The 20,599-nt window shown below is 45.5% G+C and overlaps 1 protein-coding gene across 8 annotated transcripts in view; it reads left to right on the top strand.

Moving 5' to 3' along the window:
- Positions 1-20,599, top strand: part of LOC129867585 (nuclear factor 1 A-type-like) — a 336,739-nt gene that overhangs the window by 270,325 nt on the left and 45,815 nt on the right. For 7 of the 8 annotated variants that reach the window (XM_055941091.1, XM_055941084.1, XM_055941085.1 and 4 more), the window contains exons 6-7: positions 4,768-4,895; positions 9,671-9,721. In XM_055941091.1, coding sequence (XP_055797066.1) covers positions 4,768-4,895; positions 9,671-9,721 — 179 coding nt within the window. The remainder of the gene's footprint in view (positions 1-4,767; positions 4,896-9,670; positions 9,722-20,599) is intronic. The other variant, XM_055941089.1, reaches the window with a different exon arrangement.

Here is a 20,599-nt window from a genome sequence, read left to right on the forward strand (position 1 = left end):
GTATTTGTGCATATGTACGTTTGTGCATTCATACTAATGTGTGTGTTTAGGAGAGCATTTGTGTGTGTGTGTCTGTGTTTCTCTCAAACACATTCTGACTTGGCCTACTACTCCGGAGACAGCCCACGCACCAGGTTGAAAGAGCAGCTTTACACACAGCGCTGCGAGGCACTACTCACTGAACTGGCCTCCAACCCACCATCTCCTGTTCCATACTCACATAATGAAGGCATATGGCCCGGAATCCTTTCTAATGTAACGTGTTGCACAAGCATACAGATGTCGGATCTTAACTTGATCACTCTTTTGTCGCTGTGAATTTTCCTGATGCATCCTTGTGACTGGCTGAAAATGAGCAGTTCTCTTTCTCTCCATCTAAAATAATGTTGTCTCTCGCTCAAACGCTATAGGCCTAGGTCCTATTACCCGAACATTCAAATGTACAAAACGTCATATACTTTTTTACAAAGGCGACATGCAGCCATACAGATCACCGACCATCATTTTATTTAGCTTAATAAGACAAGACAGATATCGGTCTCCACTGGGCTACAACATTCAAATGTATCCTTAACAAAAAATTGGGTTCAATCTCGTGGTTAGTTAGGGCACATACAGTCCTACCATGTTGGCGTGGGTTCGGCGTGGGTTCGATTCCGGCCTATGCCCTTTTGACACAAATAATTTGATCCCCTGATTGACTTGATGTAGTTACACATTTAAAATATGGACAGTCCAGGATTATTTCCCCCTGATGTTGATAGGAAATGACCAGACACTGTTGGATAAATAGGAAGCAAATACAACAATAAGCCAGTAGAATACACCAACATCAGTTTCATACAAAACCCAGTACTGGGCTAGAAGACGTGCTGCTCAGAGCACTGCACTAGTTCACAATGCTCTAGGAAGCCCTGAGAATACTGGATGGTTTGCAGAGCCTTCCCCAAACCATAGCCCCCTCGGGACGGCACTGCATTGTATAGCCCTCAAACACCGCATCCAGCTGCTCCCTGGTGACAATTCTACATTTTAAATATCTATTCAAATTATTTTCCTCCTGCGACGGAATGGGTCATATTAAGATCCGACTTCTGTACACACACATAGTCTGTGCTATGGTTAAACTTGCGCATATTAAATATGCATGTGTTTGCATATCAAACCCAATCAAATCAAATGTTATTTGTCACATAGCCAAATATAACAGGTGTAGACCTTAATGTGAAATGCTTACTTACACGCCCATAACCAACAATGCTGTTCAAGAAATAGAGTTAAGAAAATATTTACTAAATATACTAAAGTAAAAAATGTAATTAAATCAAAAAGTAACACAAGAAAATGACATAACAATAGCGAGGCTTTATACAGGGGGTACCGGTACCGTGTCAATATACAGGGGGTACCGGTACCGTGTCAATATACAGGGGGTACCGGTACCGTGTCAATATACAGGGGGTACCGGTACCGTGTCAATATACAGGGGGTACCGGTACCGTGTCAATATACAGGGGGTACCGGTACCGTGTCCATATACAGGGGGTACCGGTACCGTGTCCATATACAGGGGGTACCGGTACCGTGTCCATATACAGGGGGTACCGGTACCGTGTCAATATACAGGGGGTACCGGTACCGTGTCAATATACAGGGGGTACCGGTACCGTGTCAATATACAGGGGGTACCGGTACCGTGTCCATATACAGGGGGTACCGGTACCGTGTCCATATACAGGGGGTACCGGTACCGTGTCCATATACAGGGGGTACCGGTACCGTGTCCATATACAGGGGGTACCGGTACCGTGTCCATATACAGGGGGTACCGGTACCGTGTCCATATACAGGGGGTACCGGTACCGTGTCAATATACAGGGGGTACCGGTACCGTGTCAATGTGCAGGGGTACAGGTTAGTTGAGGTCATTTGTAAAGTGACTATGCATAGATAATAAACAGTGAGTAGCAGCAGTGTAAAAACAGAGGGGGCGAGGGGTCAATGTAAATAGTCCGGGTGGCCATTTGATTATTGTTCAGCAGTCTTATGGCTTGGGGCTAGAAGCTGTTAAGGAGCCTTTTGGTTCTAGACTTGGTGCTCCGTACAGTTGCAGCGGGAGAAAGAACAGTCTATGATTTGGGTGACTGGAGTCGGACAAATTTATAGGCCTTCCTCTGACACCGTCTAGTATGTGTGTGTGTGTGTGTGTTATGCACGTGTGTGTGTGCAAGAGCATGTGTACCCATACACACATTTGTGCGTGTGTACGTCTCCACATATCCATGTCTGTGTGTAAGCTCACATACACCACCAGCCTCTCTCTCTCTCTTCCTTCCTGTCAAAGCAAACAGGTCTGAACAAGGAGGCAGTGTGTGGACACGCTCAGCCCTAATTACGTGATTACCAGGAAAGCTCACCAGCAGACATCACATTCACAAATAAATGTCAGAACCAACGGCAAGGGAAATAACTCACTGGTCAAGTGGAACACTCTTACCTATATAGTGCACTACTTCTAACCAGAGCCCATATTGGCCCTGGTCAAAAGTAGTGCACTATAATGGGAATAGGGTGCCATTTGGGACCTACTCCTAGCCTCACTAACAGAGACAGATATACTGTACACACACCAGCACCAAACCACAGTCCGTGTTTGACTGGGGGGAGAGTTTCAGTGTTTGACTGGGGGGAGAGCTTCAGTGTTTGACTGGCGGGAGAGCTTCAGTGTTTGACTGGGGGGAGAGCTTCAGTGTTTGACTGGGGGGAGAGCTTCAGTGTTTGACTGGGGGGACAGCTGCAGTGTTTGACTGGGGGGACAGCTTCAGTGTTTGACTGGGGGGTCAGCTTCAGTGTTTGACTGGGGGGTCAGCTTCAGTGTTTGACTGGGGGGACAGCTTCAGTGTTTGACTGGGGGTACAGCTTCAGTGTTTGACTGGGGGTACAGCTTCAGTGTTTGACTGGGGGTACAGCTTCAGTGTTTGACTGGGGGGACAGCTTCAGTGTTTGACTGGGGGGAGAGCTTCAGTGTTTGACTGGGGGGAGAGCTTCAGTGTTTGACTGGGGGGAGAGCTTCAGTGTTTGACTGGGGGGAGAGCTTCAGTGTTTGACGGGGGGGCAGCTTCAGTGTTTGACTGAGTGGAGAGCTTCAGTGTTTGACTGGGGGGAGAGCTTCAGTGTTTGACTGGGGGGGAGAGCTTCAGTGTTTGACTGGGGTGGGACAGCTTCAGTGTTTGACTGGGGGGGACAGCTTCAGTGTGTGACTGGGGGGACAGCTTCAGTGTTTGACTGGGGGGACAGCATCGGTGTTTGACGTTTGACTGGGGGGGGGGGGGGGGGGGGGCAGCTTCGGTGTTTGACTGGGGGGGGCAGCTTCAGTGTTTGACTGGGGGGGGCAGCTTCAGTGTTTGACTGGGGGGGGCAGCTTCAGTGTTTGACTGGGGGGGGCAGCTTCAGTGTTTGACTGGGGGGGGCAGCTTCAGTGTTTGACTGGGGGGGGGCAGCTTCAGTGTTTGACTGGGGGGGGCAGCTTCAGTGTTTGACTGGGGGGGGCAGCTTCAGTGTTTGACTGGGGGGGGCAGCTTCAGTGTTTGACTGGGGGGGGCAGCTTCAGTGTTTGACTGGGGGGGGCAGCTTCAGTGTTTGACTGGGGGGGGCAGCTTCAGTGTTTGACTGGGGGGGGCAGCTTCAGTGTTTGACTGGGGGGGGCAGCTTCAGTGTTTGACTGGGGGGGGCAGCTTCAGTGTTTGACTGGGGGGGGCAGCTTCAGTGTTTGACTGGGGGGGGCAGCTTCAGTGTTTGACTGGGGGGGGCAGCTTCAGTGTTTGACTGGGGGGGGCAGCTTCAGTGTTTGACTGGGGGGGGCAGCTTCAGTGTTTGACTGGGGGGGGGCAGCTTCAGTGTTTGACTGGGGGGGGCAGCTTCAGTGTTTGACTGGGGGGGGCAGCTTCAGTGTTTGACTGCGGGGGGCAGCTTCAGTGTTTGACTGGGGTGGACAGCTTCAGTGTTTGACTGGGGTGGACAGCTTCAGTGTTTGACTGGGGTGGACAGCTTCAGTGTGTGACTGGGGGACAGCTTTAGTGTGTGACTGGGGGACAGCTTTAGTGTGTGACTGGGGGACAGCTTCGGTGTTTGACTAGGGGGAGAGCTTCGGTGTTTGACTAGGGGGAGAGCTTCGGTGTTTGACTAGGGGGAGAGCTTCGGTGTTTGACTAGGGGGAGAGCTTCGGTGTTTGACTAGGGGGAGAGCTTCGGTGTTGGACTGGGGGGAGAGCTTCGGTGTTGGACTGGGGGGAGAGCTTCGGTGTTGGACTGGGGGGACAGCTTCGGTGTTGGACTGGGGGGACAGCTTCGGTGTTGGACTGGGGGGACAGCTTCGGTGTTTGACTGGGGGGGGGGGGGGGCAGTTTCAGTGTTTTACTGGGGGGGACAGCTTCAGTGTTTGACTGGGGGGGCAGCTTCAGTGTGTGACTGGGGGGGACAGCTTCAGTGTTTGACTGGGGGGGACAGCTTCAGTGTTTGACTGGGGAGGACAGCTTCAGTGTGTGACTGGGGGGGACAGCTTCAGTGTTTGACTGGTTCCAGGTGGAACCACATGGAGACTAGACACCAAGTTTGCATTAAACTGAATATAGGATTTCTGAAAATAGAAAATGACAGATACATTTCTGTAGATAGTTCAATTACATTTTAAGTGCTATACAAAGAACAATCAGACATTAACCCTGGTCTCTGTGTGTGTCCGTCTGTCCATGTGTGTGTACCCGTCCAGCTCGGCCAAGAGGATCAAGTGTATGGAGGACGAGGTGGACAGTCCAGGAGAAGAGTCCTACTACCCAGGCCAAGGGCGCTCCCCGGGCAGCGGCAGCCAGGCCAGCAGCTGGCACGAAGTGGAAACAGGTACGTACTGCTGTAAACTGCCAACCAACCTTCCCGACTGGTGCCAACACTCCTGTAACACATGCTTACCCTGTCCCTGATACCCTCCCTACTCTTAGCACTGTAAATGAACATAGCTTTTCTTCTCTGCTACAGACGTAGAGTATGTTTGGGGAGGAAGTGGACTGACAGGAGAGTGTGTGGGAACGTGTGTGTCAAGAGTAACAATGCAGGGTTGTTTGTGTGAGGGTAAGAATGCAGGGTTGTTTGCGTGCGTGACTGGTAAGAATGCAGGGTTGTTTGTGTGAGGGTAAGAATGCAGGGTTGTTTGCGTGTGTGACTGGTAAGAATGCAGGGTTGTTTGTGTGAGGGTAAGAATGCAGGGTTGTTTGCGTGCGTGACTGGTAAGAATGCAGGGTTGTTTGTGTAAGGGTGAGAATGCAGGGTTGTTTGTGTGAGGTTGAGAATGCAGGGTTGTTTGTGTGAGGGTAAGAATGCAGGGTTGTTTGTGTGAGGGTAAGAATGCAGGGTTGTTTGTGTGAGGGTAAGAATGCAGGGTTGTTTGTGTGAGGGTAAGAATGCAGGGTTGTTTGTGTGAGGGTAAGAATGCAGGGTTGTTTGTGTGAGGGTAAGAATGCAGGGTTGTTTGTGTGAGGGTAAGAATGCAGGGTTGTTTGTGTGAGGGTAAGAATGCAGGGTTGTTTGTGTGAGGGTAAGAATGCAGGGTTGTTTGTGTGAGGGTAAGAATGCAGGGTTGTTTGTGTGAGGGTGAGAATGCAGGGTTGTTTGCGTGCGTGACTGGTAAAAATGCAGGATTGTGTATGTGAGGGTGAGAATCGTGTGCGTCCTGTGTCTTCCCTGTCTGTCTTTCAGTGCATTTCTTTCTCACATGGTCACATTTTTCAGATACCTGGTATGGTCAGAACCACCTTCCGACGTCATATACTTTTTTACAAAGGCATGGGATTAACAATGATGGGATTAACAATGACATTAATGCTAACACATTGAAAACCATTGGGGGGGGGGGGGGGGGGCTGGGGGGGGCTGGAGGACATAGGGCCCCCGCAGGAATAGTCCAAGAGGTGTATGTGTGTGTTCCACACCCTGTATCCTGTACTTATGTATGACAGAATGTGTGTGTATGTGTGTGTGTATACCCCTCTGTGTGTCAATGTTCGTCACATGCGCGTGTGTGTGTGTGTGTCATACCGCAATGCCTTAGGCTGGTGGGCTGTAAACCACTCAGGGTCCTCCTCCCGTGCTTCAGTGGCTTCACTCTGTAACACACACTGTCCCCGATGTGTCTCCCTGTATCTTCTCACCTTTTCCACTCTCTGCTCCCCTTCTTATTTATACTGGACTAAAATAGAAACGCAACATGCAACCATTTCTAACATTTGACTGAGTTACAGGTCATGTGAGGAAATCAGTTCATTTAAATAAATTCATTAGGTTCTAATCTATGCATTTCAGATGACTGGGAATATAGATGGTCACAGATACCTTAAAAAAACAGGTAGTGGTGTGGATCAGAAAACCAGTCAGTATCTGGTGTGACCACCATTTGTCTCATGCAGCGCGACACATCTCGTACGCATAGAGTTGATCAGGCTGTTGATTGTGGCCTGTGGAATGTTGTTTCACTCTTTAATGACTGTGCGAAGTTGCTGGATATTGTCGGGAACTGGAACACACTGTCGTACACATCGATCCAGAGCATCCCAAACATGCGCAATGGCCATCATGTCTGGTGAATATGCAGGCCATGGAAGAACTGGGACATTTTCAGTTTCCATTCAATTGTGTTCGTTGTCCGTAGCTTGGGGCACTCTGTTCACAACGTTGACATCAGCAAACCGCTCGCCCACACAACACCATACTACACATGCTCTGCGGTTGTGAAGCCGGTTGGACGTACTGCCAAATTCTCTAAAATGACAGAGGCAGCTTATGGTAGAGAAATTAACATTAAATTCTCTGGTAACAGCTCTGGTGGGTGTTCCTGCAGTCAGCATGCTAATTGCATGCTCCCTCAAAAGTTGAGACATCTGTGGCATTGTGTTGTGACAAAACTGCACATTTTAAAGTGGCCTTTTATTGCCCCCAGCACAAGGTGCACCTGTGTAATGATCATGCCGTTTAATCAGCTTCTTGATATGCCACACCTTGTACACAAAATTAGAGAGACATAAGCTTTTTGTGCATCTGGAACATTTCTGGGATCTTTTATTTCAGCTCATGAAACATGGGACCAACACTTTACATGTTGCGATTATATTTTGGTTCAGTGTATATACAGTATATATATATGGGGGAGGGGGGAAATATATATATATATACAGTACCCGTAAAAGTTTGGACACACCTACTCATTCCAGTGTTTTTCTTTATTTTTACTATTTTCTACATAATAGTGAAGACATCAAAAACTATGAAATAACACATATGGAATCATGTAGTAACCCAAAAAAAGTGTTAATTAAATCAAAATATATTTTATATTTGAGATTCTTCAAAGTAGCCACCCTTTGCCTTGATGACAGTTTTTCACACTCTTGCCATTCTCTCAACCAGCTTCACATGGAATGCTTTTCCAACCGTCTTGATGGATTTCTCACATATGTTGAGCACTTGTTGGCTGCTTGTTTCTTCACTCTGCGGTCCAACTCATCCCAAACCGTCTCAATTGGGTTGTGGTCGGGGGATTGTGGATGCCAGAACATCTGATGCAGCACTCCATCAATCTCCTTCTTGGTGTAATAACCCTTAGACAGCCTGGAGGTGTGTTGGGTCATTGTCATGTTGAAAATCGAATTATACTCCCACTATGCGCAAAACAGATGGGATGGCGTATCGCTGTAAAATGCTGTGGTAGCCATGCTAGTTCAGTGTGCCTTGAATTCTAAATATAGACAGTGTCACCAGCAAAGCACCATCACACCACCTCCTCCAAGCTTCACAGTGGGAACTACAGATGCAGAGATCATCCATTCACCTACTCTGCGTGTCACAAAGACATGGCGGTTGGAACCAAAAATCGTTAGACCAAAGTACAGATTTGCACCATTCTAATGTCCATGGCTCGTGTTTCTTAGCCCAAGCAAGTCTCTTCTTCTTATTGGTGTCCGTTAGTAGTTGTTTCTTTGTAGAAGTTTGACCATGAAGGCCTGATTCACGCAGTTTCCTCTGAACAGTTGATGTTGAGATGTGTCTGTTACTTGAACTCTGTGAAGCATTTATTTGGGCTCCAATTTCTGAGGTGCAGTTAACTCTAATGAACTTATCCTCTGCAGCAGAGTTAACTCTGGGTCTTCCTTTCCTGTGGCGGTCCTCATGAGAGCCAGTTTCATCATAGCGCTTGATGGTTTTTGCGACTGCACTTGAAGAAACTTTGAAAGTTCTTGTAATTTTCCACATTGACTGACCTTCATATCTTAAAGTAATGATGGACTGTCATTTCTCTTTGCTTATTTGAGCTGTTTTTTCCATAATATGGACTTGGTCTTTTGGCAAATAGGGCTATCTTCTGTATACCACCCCTACCTTGTCACAACTGATTTGCTCAAACACATAAGAAGGAAAGAAATTCAACAAATTAACTTTTAACAAGACACACCTGTTAATTGAAATGCATTCCAGGTGACTACCTCATGAAGCTGGTTGAGAGAATGCCAAGAGTGTGCAAAGCCGTCATCAAGGCAAAGGGTGGCTACTTTGAAGAATTTCAAATATAAAATATATTTTGATTTGTTTAACACTTTTTTGCTTTATACATGATTCCATGTGTGTTATTTCATACTTTTGATGTCTTCACTATTATTCTACAATGTAGAAAATAGTAAAAATAAAGAAAAATCCTGGAATGACTAGATGTGTCCAAACGTTTGACTGGTACTATATATATCCTCTTCTTATAGCCTTACAGTGCAGAGAGAGAACACTTAAGTAGAGAATAGACACACAACTTTCTCCCTTCCTCGCAGACAATGTCACAGTAGAAAGCTCCTTATTCTCCTAATAAAAAGGGCATGCTTTTACAGAGCTTCGATTACAGGTAGACGACAGGAGTGTGTGTCCGTGTGTGTGTGAGCCTGTGAGTGTGTGTGTGGAGGGGGAGTGTTTGTTTTCGTTAAAGAGGAGAGGGTGGAGTTGCCAGTGACTCGGAGAAGAGGCCCACCTATAGGATAAGGGGACGGGCAGGGGGGTGTTTGTTTCTGTGGTGTGTGTGTGTGTGTGTGTGTGTGTGTGTGTGTGTGTGTGTGTGTGTGTGTGTGTGTGTGTGTGTGTGTGTGTGTGTGTGTGTGTGTGTGTGTGTGTGTGTGTGTGTGTGTGTGTGTGTGTGTGTGTTTCTGTTTCATATTCCCAGAGTTTAGGAATAAGACATGATGTCAGTGAGAGCATCTCCATGAGGTTAACAGGCTGTGTGGGTATGTTTGTGTACAGAGTGTGTGTGTGTGCACGTATGCTTTTGTGAATGGGTGTGTTTGCTGTTGTATGTATGCGCGTCTGTGTGTATTTGTGATTGCCTGTGTAACGTGACCCCGGCCCCGGTCCACCCTTATGGGAACGGAACATGCTTAATTGATGAGGTAATGCTCCATTTTCTCTCCTAACGCTACACTATATTCACCCTGCCTCTTTTTCTTTCTTCTCTTTTGTTCCCTTGTTTCTTTCCCCCCTTCTCTTTTGTTCCCTTGTTTCTTTCCCCCCTTCTCTTTTGTTCCCTTGTTTCTTTCCCCCCTTCTCTTTTGTTCCCTTGTTTCTTTCCCCCTTTTTCTTTTGTCTCTCAAAAGCTGGATATAAACTGCGTGGCTCGCTAGCTAGTTCGTTCATCTCAAGACAAGGTAAAGATGCATTACTCTTTCCAATTTCACCTCCTATCCTCTGTTTCTCCCCCTTCTCTCCACCCCCTCACCCCTCCCCTCCCCTCCAAATCAGGACATGGTTATCGAGTTTTGTGGTTGGTGTTTTGTATTGTCTAGGCTGCTCCCCCCTCCTTCACCTCTCCCTCCCTTCACTGTGTGTGATTGTGATAAACAAAAGAATGGGACTGAAACAGATCCTTGCGGCACACCTTAGGCCTTATACCTTATGTACTGTAGCGTGGGGTTCATGTCCATTGGAATCTTAACAGTGCACCATCATACCTACTGTAACTCCACCCATTTTATATCTGTTAAGTGTCTCTCTGAATTTAGAACCAATTGTTGTGTCAAATTCACAAGGAGTTAACTAGCTAATACACACACATCTTAGTTGTTCGTTAAACAACAGCAACATCTTGACTGGTAAGATGTCTTAAGACCCATTCAAATCCAATTAAATGTTATTGGTCACATACACATGTTTAGCAGATGTTAGTGTAGAGAAATGCTTGTGCTTCTATCTCTGACAGTGCAGCAATATCTAACATGTAATCTAACAAGTCCATAACAATACCTAATACACACAAATCTAAATAAAGGAATGGAATAACAATATATACATATAAATATATAAATATATGGATGAGCAATGACAGAGCGGCATAGGCAAGATACAATAGGATGGTATAGAATACAGTATATACATATGAGATGAGTAATGTAAGATATGTAAACATTATTCTGAAAAGATGTTCTATGCTAAAGATATGTTCATAGGGAAGAGGAGTGGGACTGACAGCGTTTTAGCAACATGAAATCTTATTCAAATCTGTTCATATACATCCCCCAGGAAGAATATGACACCAATTTTCCTTTAAACATTTTCTGACAAGCGAGCACTTAGATATGGTCATTTTCACATTTTCATAAATTCATGGAATGTTTGGGAATGACATATATACTAAGGAATTTGGGAACCTTCTATAGCAATATAGAGTGGGAAAGAGGCCGTGCGTTTGGACACATAATAGACACTGCAGTAAATAAAACATCTGTCTTGTCCAGGACCCGAGTCCACGCAGACCAGTGCGCCATAGCCAATCAGTAGGCCAATATGCAAATAAGCCATCTGCCACACGGGCCTGCTATCGTTCTTTTTGAACTGGACTGTGTGTTTACAGGCAGTAGGGCCTGCTATCATTCTCTTTGAACTGGACTGTGTGTTTACAGGCAGTAGGGCCTGCTATCATTCTCTTTGAACTGGACTGTGTGTTTACAGGCAGTAGGGCCTGCCATCATTCCCTTTGAACTGGACTGTGTGTTTACAGGAAGTAGGGTCTGCCATCATTCACTTTGAACTGGACTCCGTGTTTACAGGCAGTAGGGCCTGCCATCATTCCCTTTGAACTGGACTGTGTGTTTACAGGCAGTAGGGCCTGCCATCGTTCACTTTCAACTGGACTGCGTGTTTACAGCCAGTAGGGCCTGCCATCGTTCACTTTGAACTGGACTGTGTGTTTACAGGCAGTAAGGCCTGCCATCGTTAACTTTGAACTGGACTGTGTGTTTACAGGCAGTAGGGCCTGCCATCGTTCACTTTGAACTGGACTGCGTGTTTACAGGCAGTAGGGCCTGCCATCGTTCACTTTCAACCGGACTGCGTGTTTACAGGCAGTAGGGCCTGCTATCGTTCACTTTCAACTGGACTGCGTGTTTACAGGCAGTAGGGCCTGTTATTGTTCACTTTCAACTGGACTGCGTGTTTACAGGCAGTAGGGCCTGCTATCGTTCACTTTCAACTGGACTGCGTGTTTACAGGCAGTAGGGCCTGTTATTGTTCACTTTCAACTGGACTGCGTGTTTACAGGCAGTAGGGCCTGTTATTGTTCACTTTCAACTGGACTGTGTGTTTAAAAGGCAGTAGGGCCTGCTATCATTCTCTTTGAACTGGACTGTGTGTTTACAGGCAGTAGGGCCTGCTATCATTTTCTTTGAACTGGACTGTGTGTTTACAGGCAGTAGGGCCTGCCATCATTCCCTTTGAACTGGACTGTGTGTTTACAGGCAGTAGGGCCTGCCATCATTCCCTTTGAACTGGACTGTGTGTTTACAGGCAGTAGGGCCTGCCATCATTCCCTTTGAACTGGACTGTGTGTTTACAGGCAGTAGGGCCTGCCATCATTCCCTTTGAACTGGACTGTGTGTTTACAGGCAGTAGGGCCTGCCATCATTCCCTTTGAACTGGACTGCCTGTTTACAGGCAGCACCTTTAGATCATTAGAACACATTTGCCAAAAGCCACAAAATATACCTGAATGGATTTCTACAAATATGTAAATACCACGGGAGTCCTTTTACATTTGAGAACTTCACAATCCTATTGATCAAACAACCATGAAAAGGTAGGCTATCTCTCCATGAGTTGTCTATTCACAACAACAAGATCAACAACTAATGCTAGCCAGAGTCGAGATGAGATCAAATCTAGCGAGGGAACATTAGATAAACCCTCTCAGCTAGTTGGCCATTAAAATTGCACTGATAAATTATGTGGAATAGTAGCTTGCTCGCCCTTCTGCAGCTTGCCAGCTTGCCTGCCAAAAACATGAGTTGGGACAAGCCTGCATGCTTGTCCCAACTCATGTTTTTACAACCGAATGGGAACTTGCTTGCCTGGCCGCCCATTTGATCGATGCCAAATACATTTGATTGAAGACTAAGAGATATGCTATCTAGCAAAGCAATTCACATGTCTTGCTAGCTAACCAAATGACATTGCAGCATCACTAGCTGTAGCCAATGAAAAACAATATGAAGGGAAAAAGTCAATCACTCATCCACTCCTCCAAGGAGTCCTCCCAGCAGCTAGCTAGCTAGCCAGCCAATGTTAAGCTGTTTCTAGCTTGCTAAATAAATAGCTAGTTACGTAAATAAATACGCTAGCCTAGGGGTGTCAAACTCAATCAGTGCACGGGCCATATTGAAACATTTGCAGGCCAGACATAGTCTATTTGTTTTTACAAAGAAACTTGCAACTGCGGCTCAAACTGGCAATTGTTTTATTTGAAAAATTATGGCAATTTATAATGTCTACTTATATGATGCTGTATATGGCATTTTGACATATTACAGTTTTTAACAATCACTTTGGCACTAATTTCATAACCTTGTGGTAATTTTTCAAAACTCTAGACACAAAACTCAAAACGGTCATCACTTGTAACACAGGCTGCCCAATGTTCAAAACATTGCATTGTCCATTCATATCTTTAAAGAAACCTTGTACTTGCAGAATCATTGGTTCAAATAACTAATTTATCATGAAATACCATAGGACCATTCATTTAGATCACCCACACACAAGATACCGATAGTTTCACTGTGTAATTGTTCGTACAATCATTAAATATTGTCATACAAAATATGTGATACGTGTTTCATTATGCTACTACACGTAAATACATCACTGTAAAAGGACTAGTAGAGAGAATACTACAGACACAGTGGAATCATTGAACAAAATATGACATTTATTGATGAAATACAATAAAATCACAACATAGGTTTCTTTGAATCAAAGCAAAAATAATTAGCTACAAAAAAAGAAAAAAACGTTAAAGGTCAACTGCAGTGTTCCTCACCTGGCTTACTGTAAAACATCAACTGCAGTGTTCCACACCTGGCTTACTGTAAAACATCAACTGCAGTGTTCCACACCTGGCTTACTGTAAAACATCAACTGCAGTGTTCCACACCTGGCTTACTGTAAAACATCAACTGCAGTGTTCCTCACCTGGCTTACTGTAAAACATCAACTGCAGTGTTCCTCACCTGGCTTACTGTAAAACATCAACTGCAGTGTTCCTCACCTGGCTTACTGTAAAACATCAACTGCAGTGTTCCTCACCTGGCTTACTGTAAAAACAAAACAAAAGGTTGATTACTGTACTTCTATATTTCCATCAACCCTGTCTTGTGGATTTGGCCACAGGTTCTCCAGAAATGATTTAGCTCATCAAGGAAGGTTACATTTGAACAGCGAATCATGTGGCTGCCTGCAACTCAATATATAGAGTATATAAAGTAGAGGGCTTTAGATGTTGTACGACCAGACATTAGAACGGGCAAGATGCGTAATCTAAGCAACTTTGACCGTGGTATGATTGTTGATGCCACACATGGTGATTCTAGCATCTCAGAAACAGCTGCCTTCCTGGGATTTTTACGCACTACTGTCTCTAGAGTTTACAGAGAATGGTGCGATAAACAAAACACATTCAGTGAGCGGCAGTTCTGTGGGCAAAAACACCTTGTTAATGAGAGGGGTCAGAGGAGAATGTCCAGACTCATTCAAGCTGACAGAAAGGCCACAAATACTCAAATAACAGCTGTTTAAAACAGTGGTGTGCAGAAGGGCATCTCTTAACGTAAAACACCGTGAATAATTCAGCTGTGGAGGCAAAACGGGTCCTACCCAGTACTAGATAGGTGTACTTAATAAAGTGTCCGTTGAGTGTACAGTAATGTCAAATCTGAAAACATGGTCTGGAAAAGTGGTACATGGGACCATAGAAACAGTGTTTGATGATGAAATATTACACCCATAGATAATGTAGTTCAATTGGTTCATGTTCCACGGTAATTGGTGTCAATGGATCTCGTTATCCTGAAACTTTCATGATCTAAACATGGAATATTGTTTGTCAGTTTCCATAAAACTATGCATTAAGAGTAATGCAACAGTTACTTATCATTTTGAGCAGTTGTATCAATTGATAGTTAGATCATTGTAATGAAATGAATAGACAGTCATTTCAGATGTAATGTGTGAATTGCATTTTGAAATGGTAATACTTTGATAAGTTGTCTCATTTTGAACAGGTGATTTTAGTTCAATGAACAAATGATCTTAGCTTTATGTGTATTGTATCCAAGCAATTGGGAAAAGTGTCAGAGTTTTGAAAAATGTGCATTTTGATCATTGGTTGTGAGTTTTGTGTCTAGAGTTTTGAAAAATGACATCAAGGTTACGGAATTAGTGCCAAAGTGATTGTAAAAAACTGTAAAACCAAGGAAGAGATAAATAATATTTGTCCAGCCTTTGCTGCTATGATATGCTGCGACACTAACCAAAAAGTATTTAATAACTCCAAATATCAAAAACATAGCTATAGGTTGTTGTAACATTTAAACCTAAAACATGTGTTTCATTTTTTGCACTGCATGTATCACTGGTGTGGTTGAATGCAGCATTGTTGTATGGTTCACTCAATGTATTGTAGTTGAGTAGCTAGCTAGAATAGCTAAGCTACTACTCAAATGTTGCTGTAATAGGCCTATTCATGGTGTTTTGTGGCAGGTTTAGTTTTTTGACTACTCATTGTCTACTCATTGTCACGCTTTAATAAACAAAGCCAGGCTGCAACATTTTATTAGCCTAGCTGTGACTGGCATGTGTCTGTACACTTTCCCTCCACTGCACGCTGTAAATGGGACACACGAAATATAGCGCAATTGAATTTGAATACACTGATGCAAGCACATCAGGCTGTAATTACTAGATGACTCAACTGTTGACTCATTTATCCTCGCTTGTGTGTCCTATTCGGCCCGCAGGCCTTGTGCGCTAGCCTATTAGCCACGTTATGACTGACTTGTGATCATTGCCCTGCTAGTTTGATTATATTGACGTTCCCAGCCTTGGTTATAGTCGTCCGTTTCTGTTCAAAATAGTGAGTCATTGAAACAGAACCAGTGCATCCTGAATGGGTGGAGGCAGCTAACAATGTACCAAAATAGTTCTACATGGAACCCAAAAGTGTTTTACTTGGAACCACAAAGGGTTCTTCAAAGGGTTCTCCTATGGGGACAGCCAAATAACTCTTTCAGGTTCTAGATAGCACCTTTTTTCCCCCTAAGAGTGTGGGGAATGGGATGCTGTGATTTATTTTTTTTATTATATTAATCATGCATTGAACTGCATCCATCTCTTCTGCTAACAATGTCTTACTGTACCACATGGAATGTTTTGTCAAATATTACCTTGGTTTTGAAGCATAAACTGAGAATTTGATATTTTTTGACTGATATTATGATTGTCTGTTTGTTTTATATCTGCTAAGTAGTTAAACACTGTCAGTTCCACCTTAAACAATGGGAAAAGTTAAACAATGTGTTGCATCCTCTGTGTATTATGGAATTCAAATCAAATCAAATTGATTTATAAAGCCCTTCTTACATCAGCTGATATCTCAAAGTGCTGTACAGAAACCCAGCCTGATAACCCCAAACAGCAAGCAATGCAGGTGTAGAAGCACGGTGGCTAGGAAAAACTCCCTAAAAAGGCCAAAACCTAGGAAGAAACCTAGAGAGAAACCAGGCAATGAGGGGTGGCCAAGTCCTCTTCTGGCTGTGCCAGGTGGAGATTATAACAGAACATGGCCAAGATGTTCAAATGTTCATAAATGATCAGCATGGTCAAATAATAATAATCACAGTAGTTGTCGAGGGTGCAACAGGTCAGCACCTCAGGAGTAAATGTCAGTTGGCTTTTCATAGCCGATCATTGAGAGTATCTCTACCGCTCCTGCTGTCTCTAGAGAGTTGAAAACAGCAGGTCTGGGATAGGTAGCACGTCCGGTGAACAGGTCAGGGTTCCATTGCCGCAGGCAGAACAGTTGAAACTGGAGCAGCAGCACGGCCAGGTGGACTGGGGACAGCAAGGAGTCATCATGCCAGGTAATCCTGAGGCATGATCCTAGGGCTCAGGTCCTCCGAGAGAGAGAAAGAAAGAAAGAGAGAATTAGAGAGAGCATACTTAAATTCACACAGGACACCGGATAAGACAGGAGAAATACTCCAGATATAACAGACTGACCCTAGCCCCCGACACAAACTAATGCAGCATAAATACTGGAGGCTGAGACAGGAGGGGTCAGGAGACACTGTGGCCCCATCCAATGATACCCCCGGACAGGGCCAAACAGGCAGGATATAACCCCACCCAATTTGCCAAAGCACAGCCCCCACACCACTAGAGGGATATCTTCAATCACCAACTTACCATCCCTAGACAAGGCCGAGTATAGCCCACGAAGATCTCCGCCACGGCACAACCCAAGGGGGGGCGCCAACCCAGACAGGAAGACCACGTCAGGGACTCAACCCACTCAAGTGACGCACCCCTCCTAGGGACGGCATGGAAGAACACCAGTAAGCCAGTGACTCAGCCCCTGTAATAGGTTTTGAGGCAGAGAATCCCAGTGGAGAGAGGGGAACCGGCCAGGCAGAGACAGCAAGGGTGATTCGTTGCTCCAGTGCCTTTCCGTTCACCTTCACACTCCTGGGCCAGACTACACTCAATCATATGACCTACTGAAGAGATGAGTCTTCAATAAAGACTTAAAGGTTGAGACCGTGTCTGCGTCTCTCACATGGATAGGTAGACCATTCCATAAAAATGGAGCTCTAGGAAAAAGTCCTGCCTCCAGCTGTTTGCTTAGAAATTCTAGGGACAATTAGGAGGCCTGCGTCTTGTGACTGTAGCGTATGTGTAGATATGTACAGCAGGACCAAATCGGAAAGATAGGTAGGAGTAAGCCCATATAATGCTTTGTAGGTTAGCAGTAAAACCTTGACATTAGCCCTTGCCTTAACAGGAAGCCAGTGTAGAGAGGCTAGCACTGGAGTAATATGATCAAATTTTGGGGTTCTAGTCAGGATTCTAGCAGTCGTATTTAGCACTAACTGAAGTTTATTTAGTGCTTTATCCGGGTAGCCAGAAAGTAGATCATTGCAGTAGTCTAACCGAAAAGTGACAAAAGCATGGATGAATTTTTCTGCATCATTTTTGGACAGAAAGATTCAGATTTTTGCAATGTTACGTAGATGGGAAAAAAGCTGTCCTTGAAACAGTCTTGAGAGATCAGGGTCCAGAGTAACGCCGAATTCAGCATCTCCCGCTTCACCCCTCAATTGTGTGCATTGTGGACTGTATGGGTGTTTGTGTATCTGTGTGCACATTTGCATACGTGTGTATCTGTGTGTGCCGGAGTCTATGTCTGTGTGTATATGTGTCTTTGTCCCCGTGTCCTTGTTCATCTGCACACTGAGTGGGAATAGTGCAAGTCGACATGTGATTGTCCGTGTCACACGTCTGGCTGTTCACGTTCTCCAGATTGCTGGGATTCAGATTGCGGCATCATCCCAACTTCCATTCATATCTTTTATTTCCATTACGCTGTTATTCTCCTTTTGCCTTGGAGCACTCTGTTATTGTTGATGGTGGATTTGGTTTGTTTGTGGTTACCGAGACGTGCGTGTGTGTACGTGTGTGGAAACACTTGTCGGCATTGGGACAAGTGAGACACGTCAACAGCAGCTGATGCCTCTTCTGGTGTGTGTGCGTGCGTGCCCGTGTGTGTGCGTGCGCGCCCGTGTGTGTGTGTGCGCGCCCGTGTGTGTGTGTGCGCGCCCGTGTGTGTGCGTGCCCGTGTGTGTGCACGCCCGTGTGTGTGTGTGTGTGTGTGTGTGTGTGTGTGTGTGTGTGTGTGTGTGTGTGTGTGTGTGTGTGTGTGGACCCTTCACCGCGGTATACAGTGTTATAATTAGACGTGTTTCATATAAAGTGTAACCCGTGGACCGGCATGCCAGCCATTTCATAGGTAACCCACGTCAGGTCTGAGAAACTCATTTTGCCGTCTCGTCTGTCTTAAATAGCCATGTGCCAGCAGGATAGTGTGTGTGTGTGTGTGTGTCTGCTTGCGAGTGTGTGTGTGTGTGTGTGTGTCTGCTTGCGAGTGTGAAGTGGGCCAACAATGCTCTGAGCTGTATGTCTCAGCCGACTATTCAAGGAAGAAGTTATTAGTTTTAAGAAACATGTTTAGAAGAAGACTAAGTCAATCCATATATTTGATTGGGTTAAAGGTCTGAAGCATAATCACATTCCATTGGACGAGACCATTACCAGCAGCTGCTTCCTAATTGGCCTCCACCTATCAGCGAAGGCCTTGCAGCAACGTGTATCAGACATGACTGTACATTACACTACACACCGTTGTCCCTGGCATTGATAAGGCCGACTGTATACATAGCTGAGTCTGCCCCATTTGGACCCGCTTCGTTATAGTCTGTCTGGCTGCCGTGATCGCCCACGTGCAAGCCCCTGAGACAGGGCAGAGCGGGGACAGCTCAGGCCTGATTAATGAACACCGGAGAAGACTTGATAGAGGGGGAGACCGATGGACAGCAGAGGAAAAGGAGGAGGGAGATGCTTGATACAGAATCGCCTGCCTTACCAGCCGTGAGACCTGCCAATTTGTCAGAAGAGTAAGGAGAGAGGGATGGAGAGATGGTGAGATGCAGGCCCTCTGAAGGGAGAGTGTTGAGTACGGCCTGACTCTGATTCCACCTGACAGAACCTTTTGAAGTGTTCATTACTCACTCTGACTTTAGGCCCCCACACCCAATCACACACACAAGCAAGTACACACACACATAGTAAAGAACGCACACAATCGCTCTCTCATACACAGTCAACCCACCAGAAGTTCCCACACACTAGCTTTTGGCTCCCAGTCTCTCCCCTATCACCACTCTCTTCTCTCTCATTCTCTCTCTACCTTTATTTTCTCTTCTCTATGTCACTGTAACGCCATGACACATTACTTCCTGAATCACATGCACCTAGAGCCCTCTATCACAAGGATACATAAGCTCTTACGATACAGAAGAAGAAGCCCTTTGAAGATTAACCGAACCACTAGCCCACAGTTCAGCCTGTCCCTCCAGCCTCCCATGTTGCTCTGTCCACTCTATCCTATCAGAGGGACCAGCCCGGCGGGCCTCTGAAGCTAATAACGCTACTTAAAAAGGCAGGTGAAATAACAAATGTTTGAATGGGCTGAGGTTTCTCCATGTGAAGCCATTCCTTCCCCCCCCACCCCCCCCCCCCATTTGGTCTGGACCGTTTATCAGCTCCCTGTGGGAACATGGGATTTGTGGTTCTGACAGCCGGCGCGTGGTGAGATTGGTTCGTGAACCAAACGAGTCTTCGGATTTAAAAGGGCGACTGATGTTTTTTCCCCGTTTGATCGTTCTCTCTCTGGAATTTGTGGTTACTGTTGTGGTTACTGTTGTTATTGTTTATGTCATGTTGGGGCTACTAGCTTTGGTCTCAGAAAATATATACATATATGGACATCCAATGGCTTTGGAGCAGGTCCTGGAGATCAAAGTAGATGCCGTTTCAACCCTTATTGCTATTCATCAGGTGAATGAGTGTTTCTGGGGTGGCGAGCTTTGTGTGCTTGTGAGCTGTTGTAGAGCTGTTATTGAGTGAAACTGTGTGTTGGATGTGGGCTTATCGACCTGTGTGTGTCTGTCTGTGTAACCTTCGGTGTCTTGCTAGCTGGTGTCCTTTCCACGGTGTCTGTATGGCCTCATCTGTTTGTATTGAAAGCACCCAACCCATCCTCCAACCTGCCCCCACTTCAAAGAAGTTGCCCCTAACTGGTCCAAGATCAGATTTATTTACCTAATGGTTAAGGCTAAAATTGGGTAATTTGATCCTGTGCTTAGGGGCAACTTCTACAAACTCAGCTTGATCGAGCAGTCTTCCTCAGAAACCCCTCTTTACCCAAGGGAGGCCAATGACCAGTCAGTCATAGGGGAGTGATGTCCCTGTCTCTTTCTTTGTCTGTCTCTCTCTTTATCTCCCTCTCTCACTCGCCTGAAAGGGGGAAGGAGTCTGAGAGGGCTGGAGAAACCAAGGTTTCTTCGTCATTTGGGGCTAAACTACCACACACTTATCACACACACCTCAGTCCCTTAACACAGAAACAGGGACCTGGACACCTC

Source organism: Salvelinus fontinalis, chromosome 12 (genome assembly GCF_029448725.1).
Source record: "Salvelinus fontinalis isolate EN_2023a chromosome 12, ASM2944872v1, whole genome shotgun sequence".
In the NCBI taxonomy this organism is placed as follows: Eukaryota; Metazoa; Chordata; class Actinopteri; order Salmoniformes; family Salmonidae; genus Salvelinus; species Salvelinus fontinalis.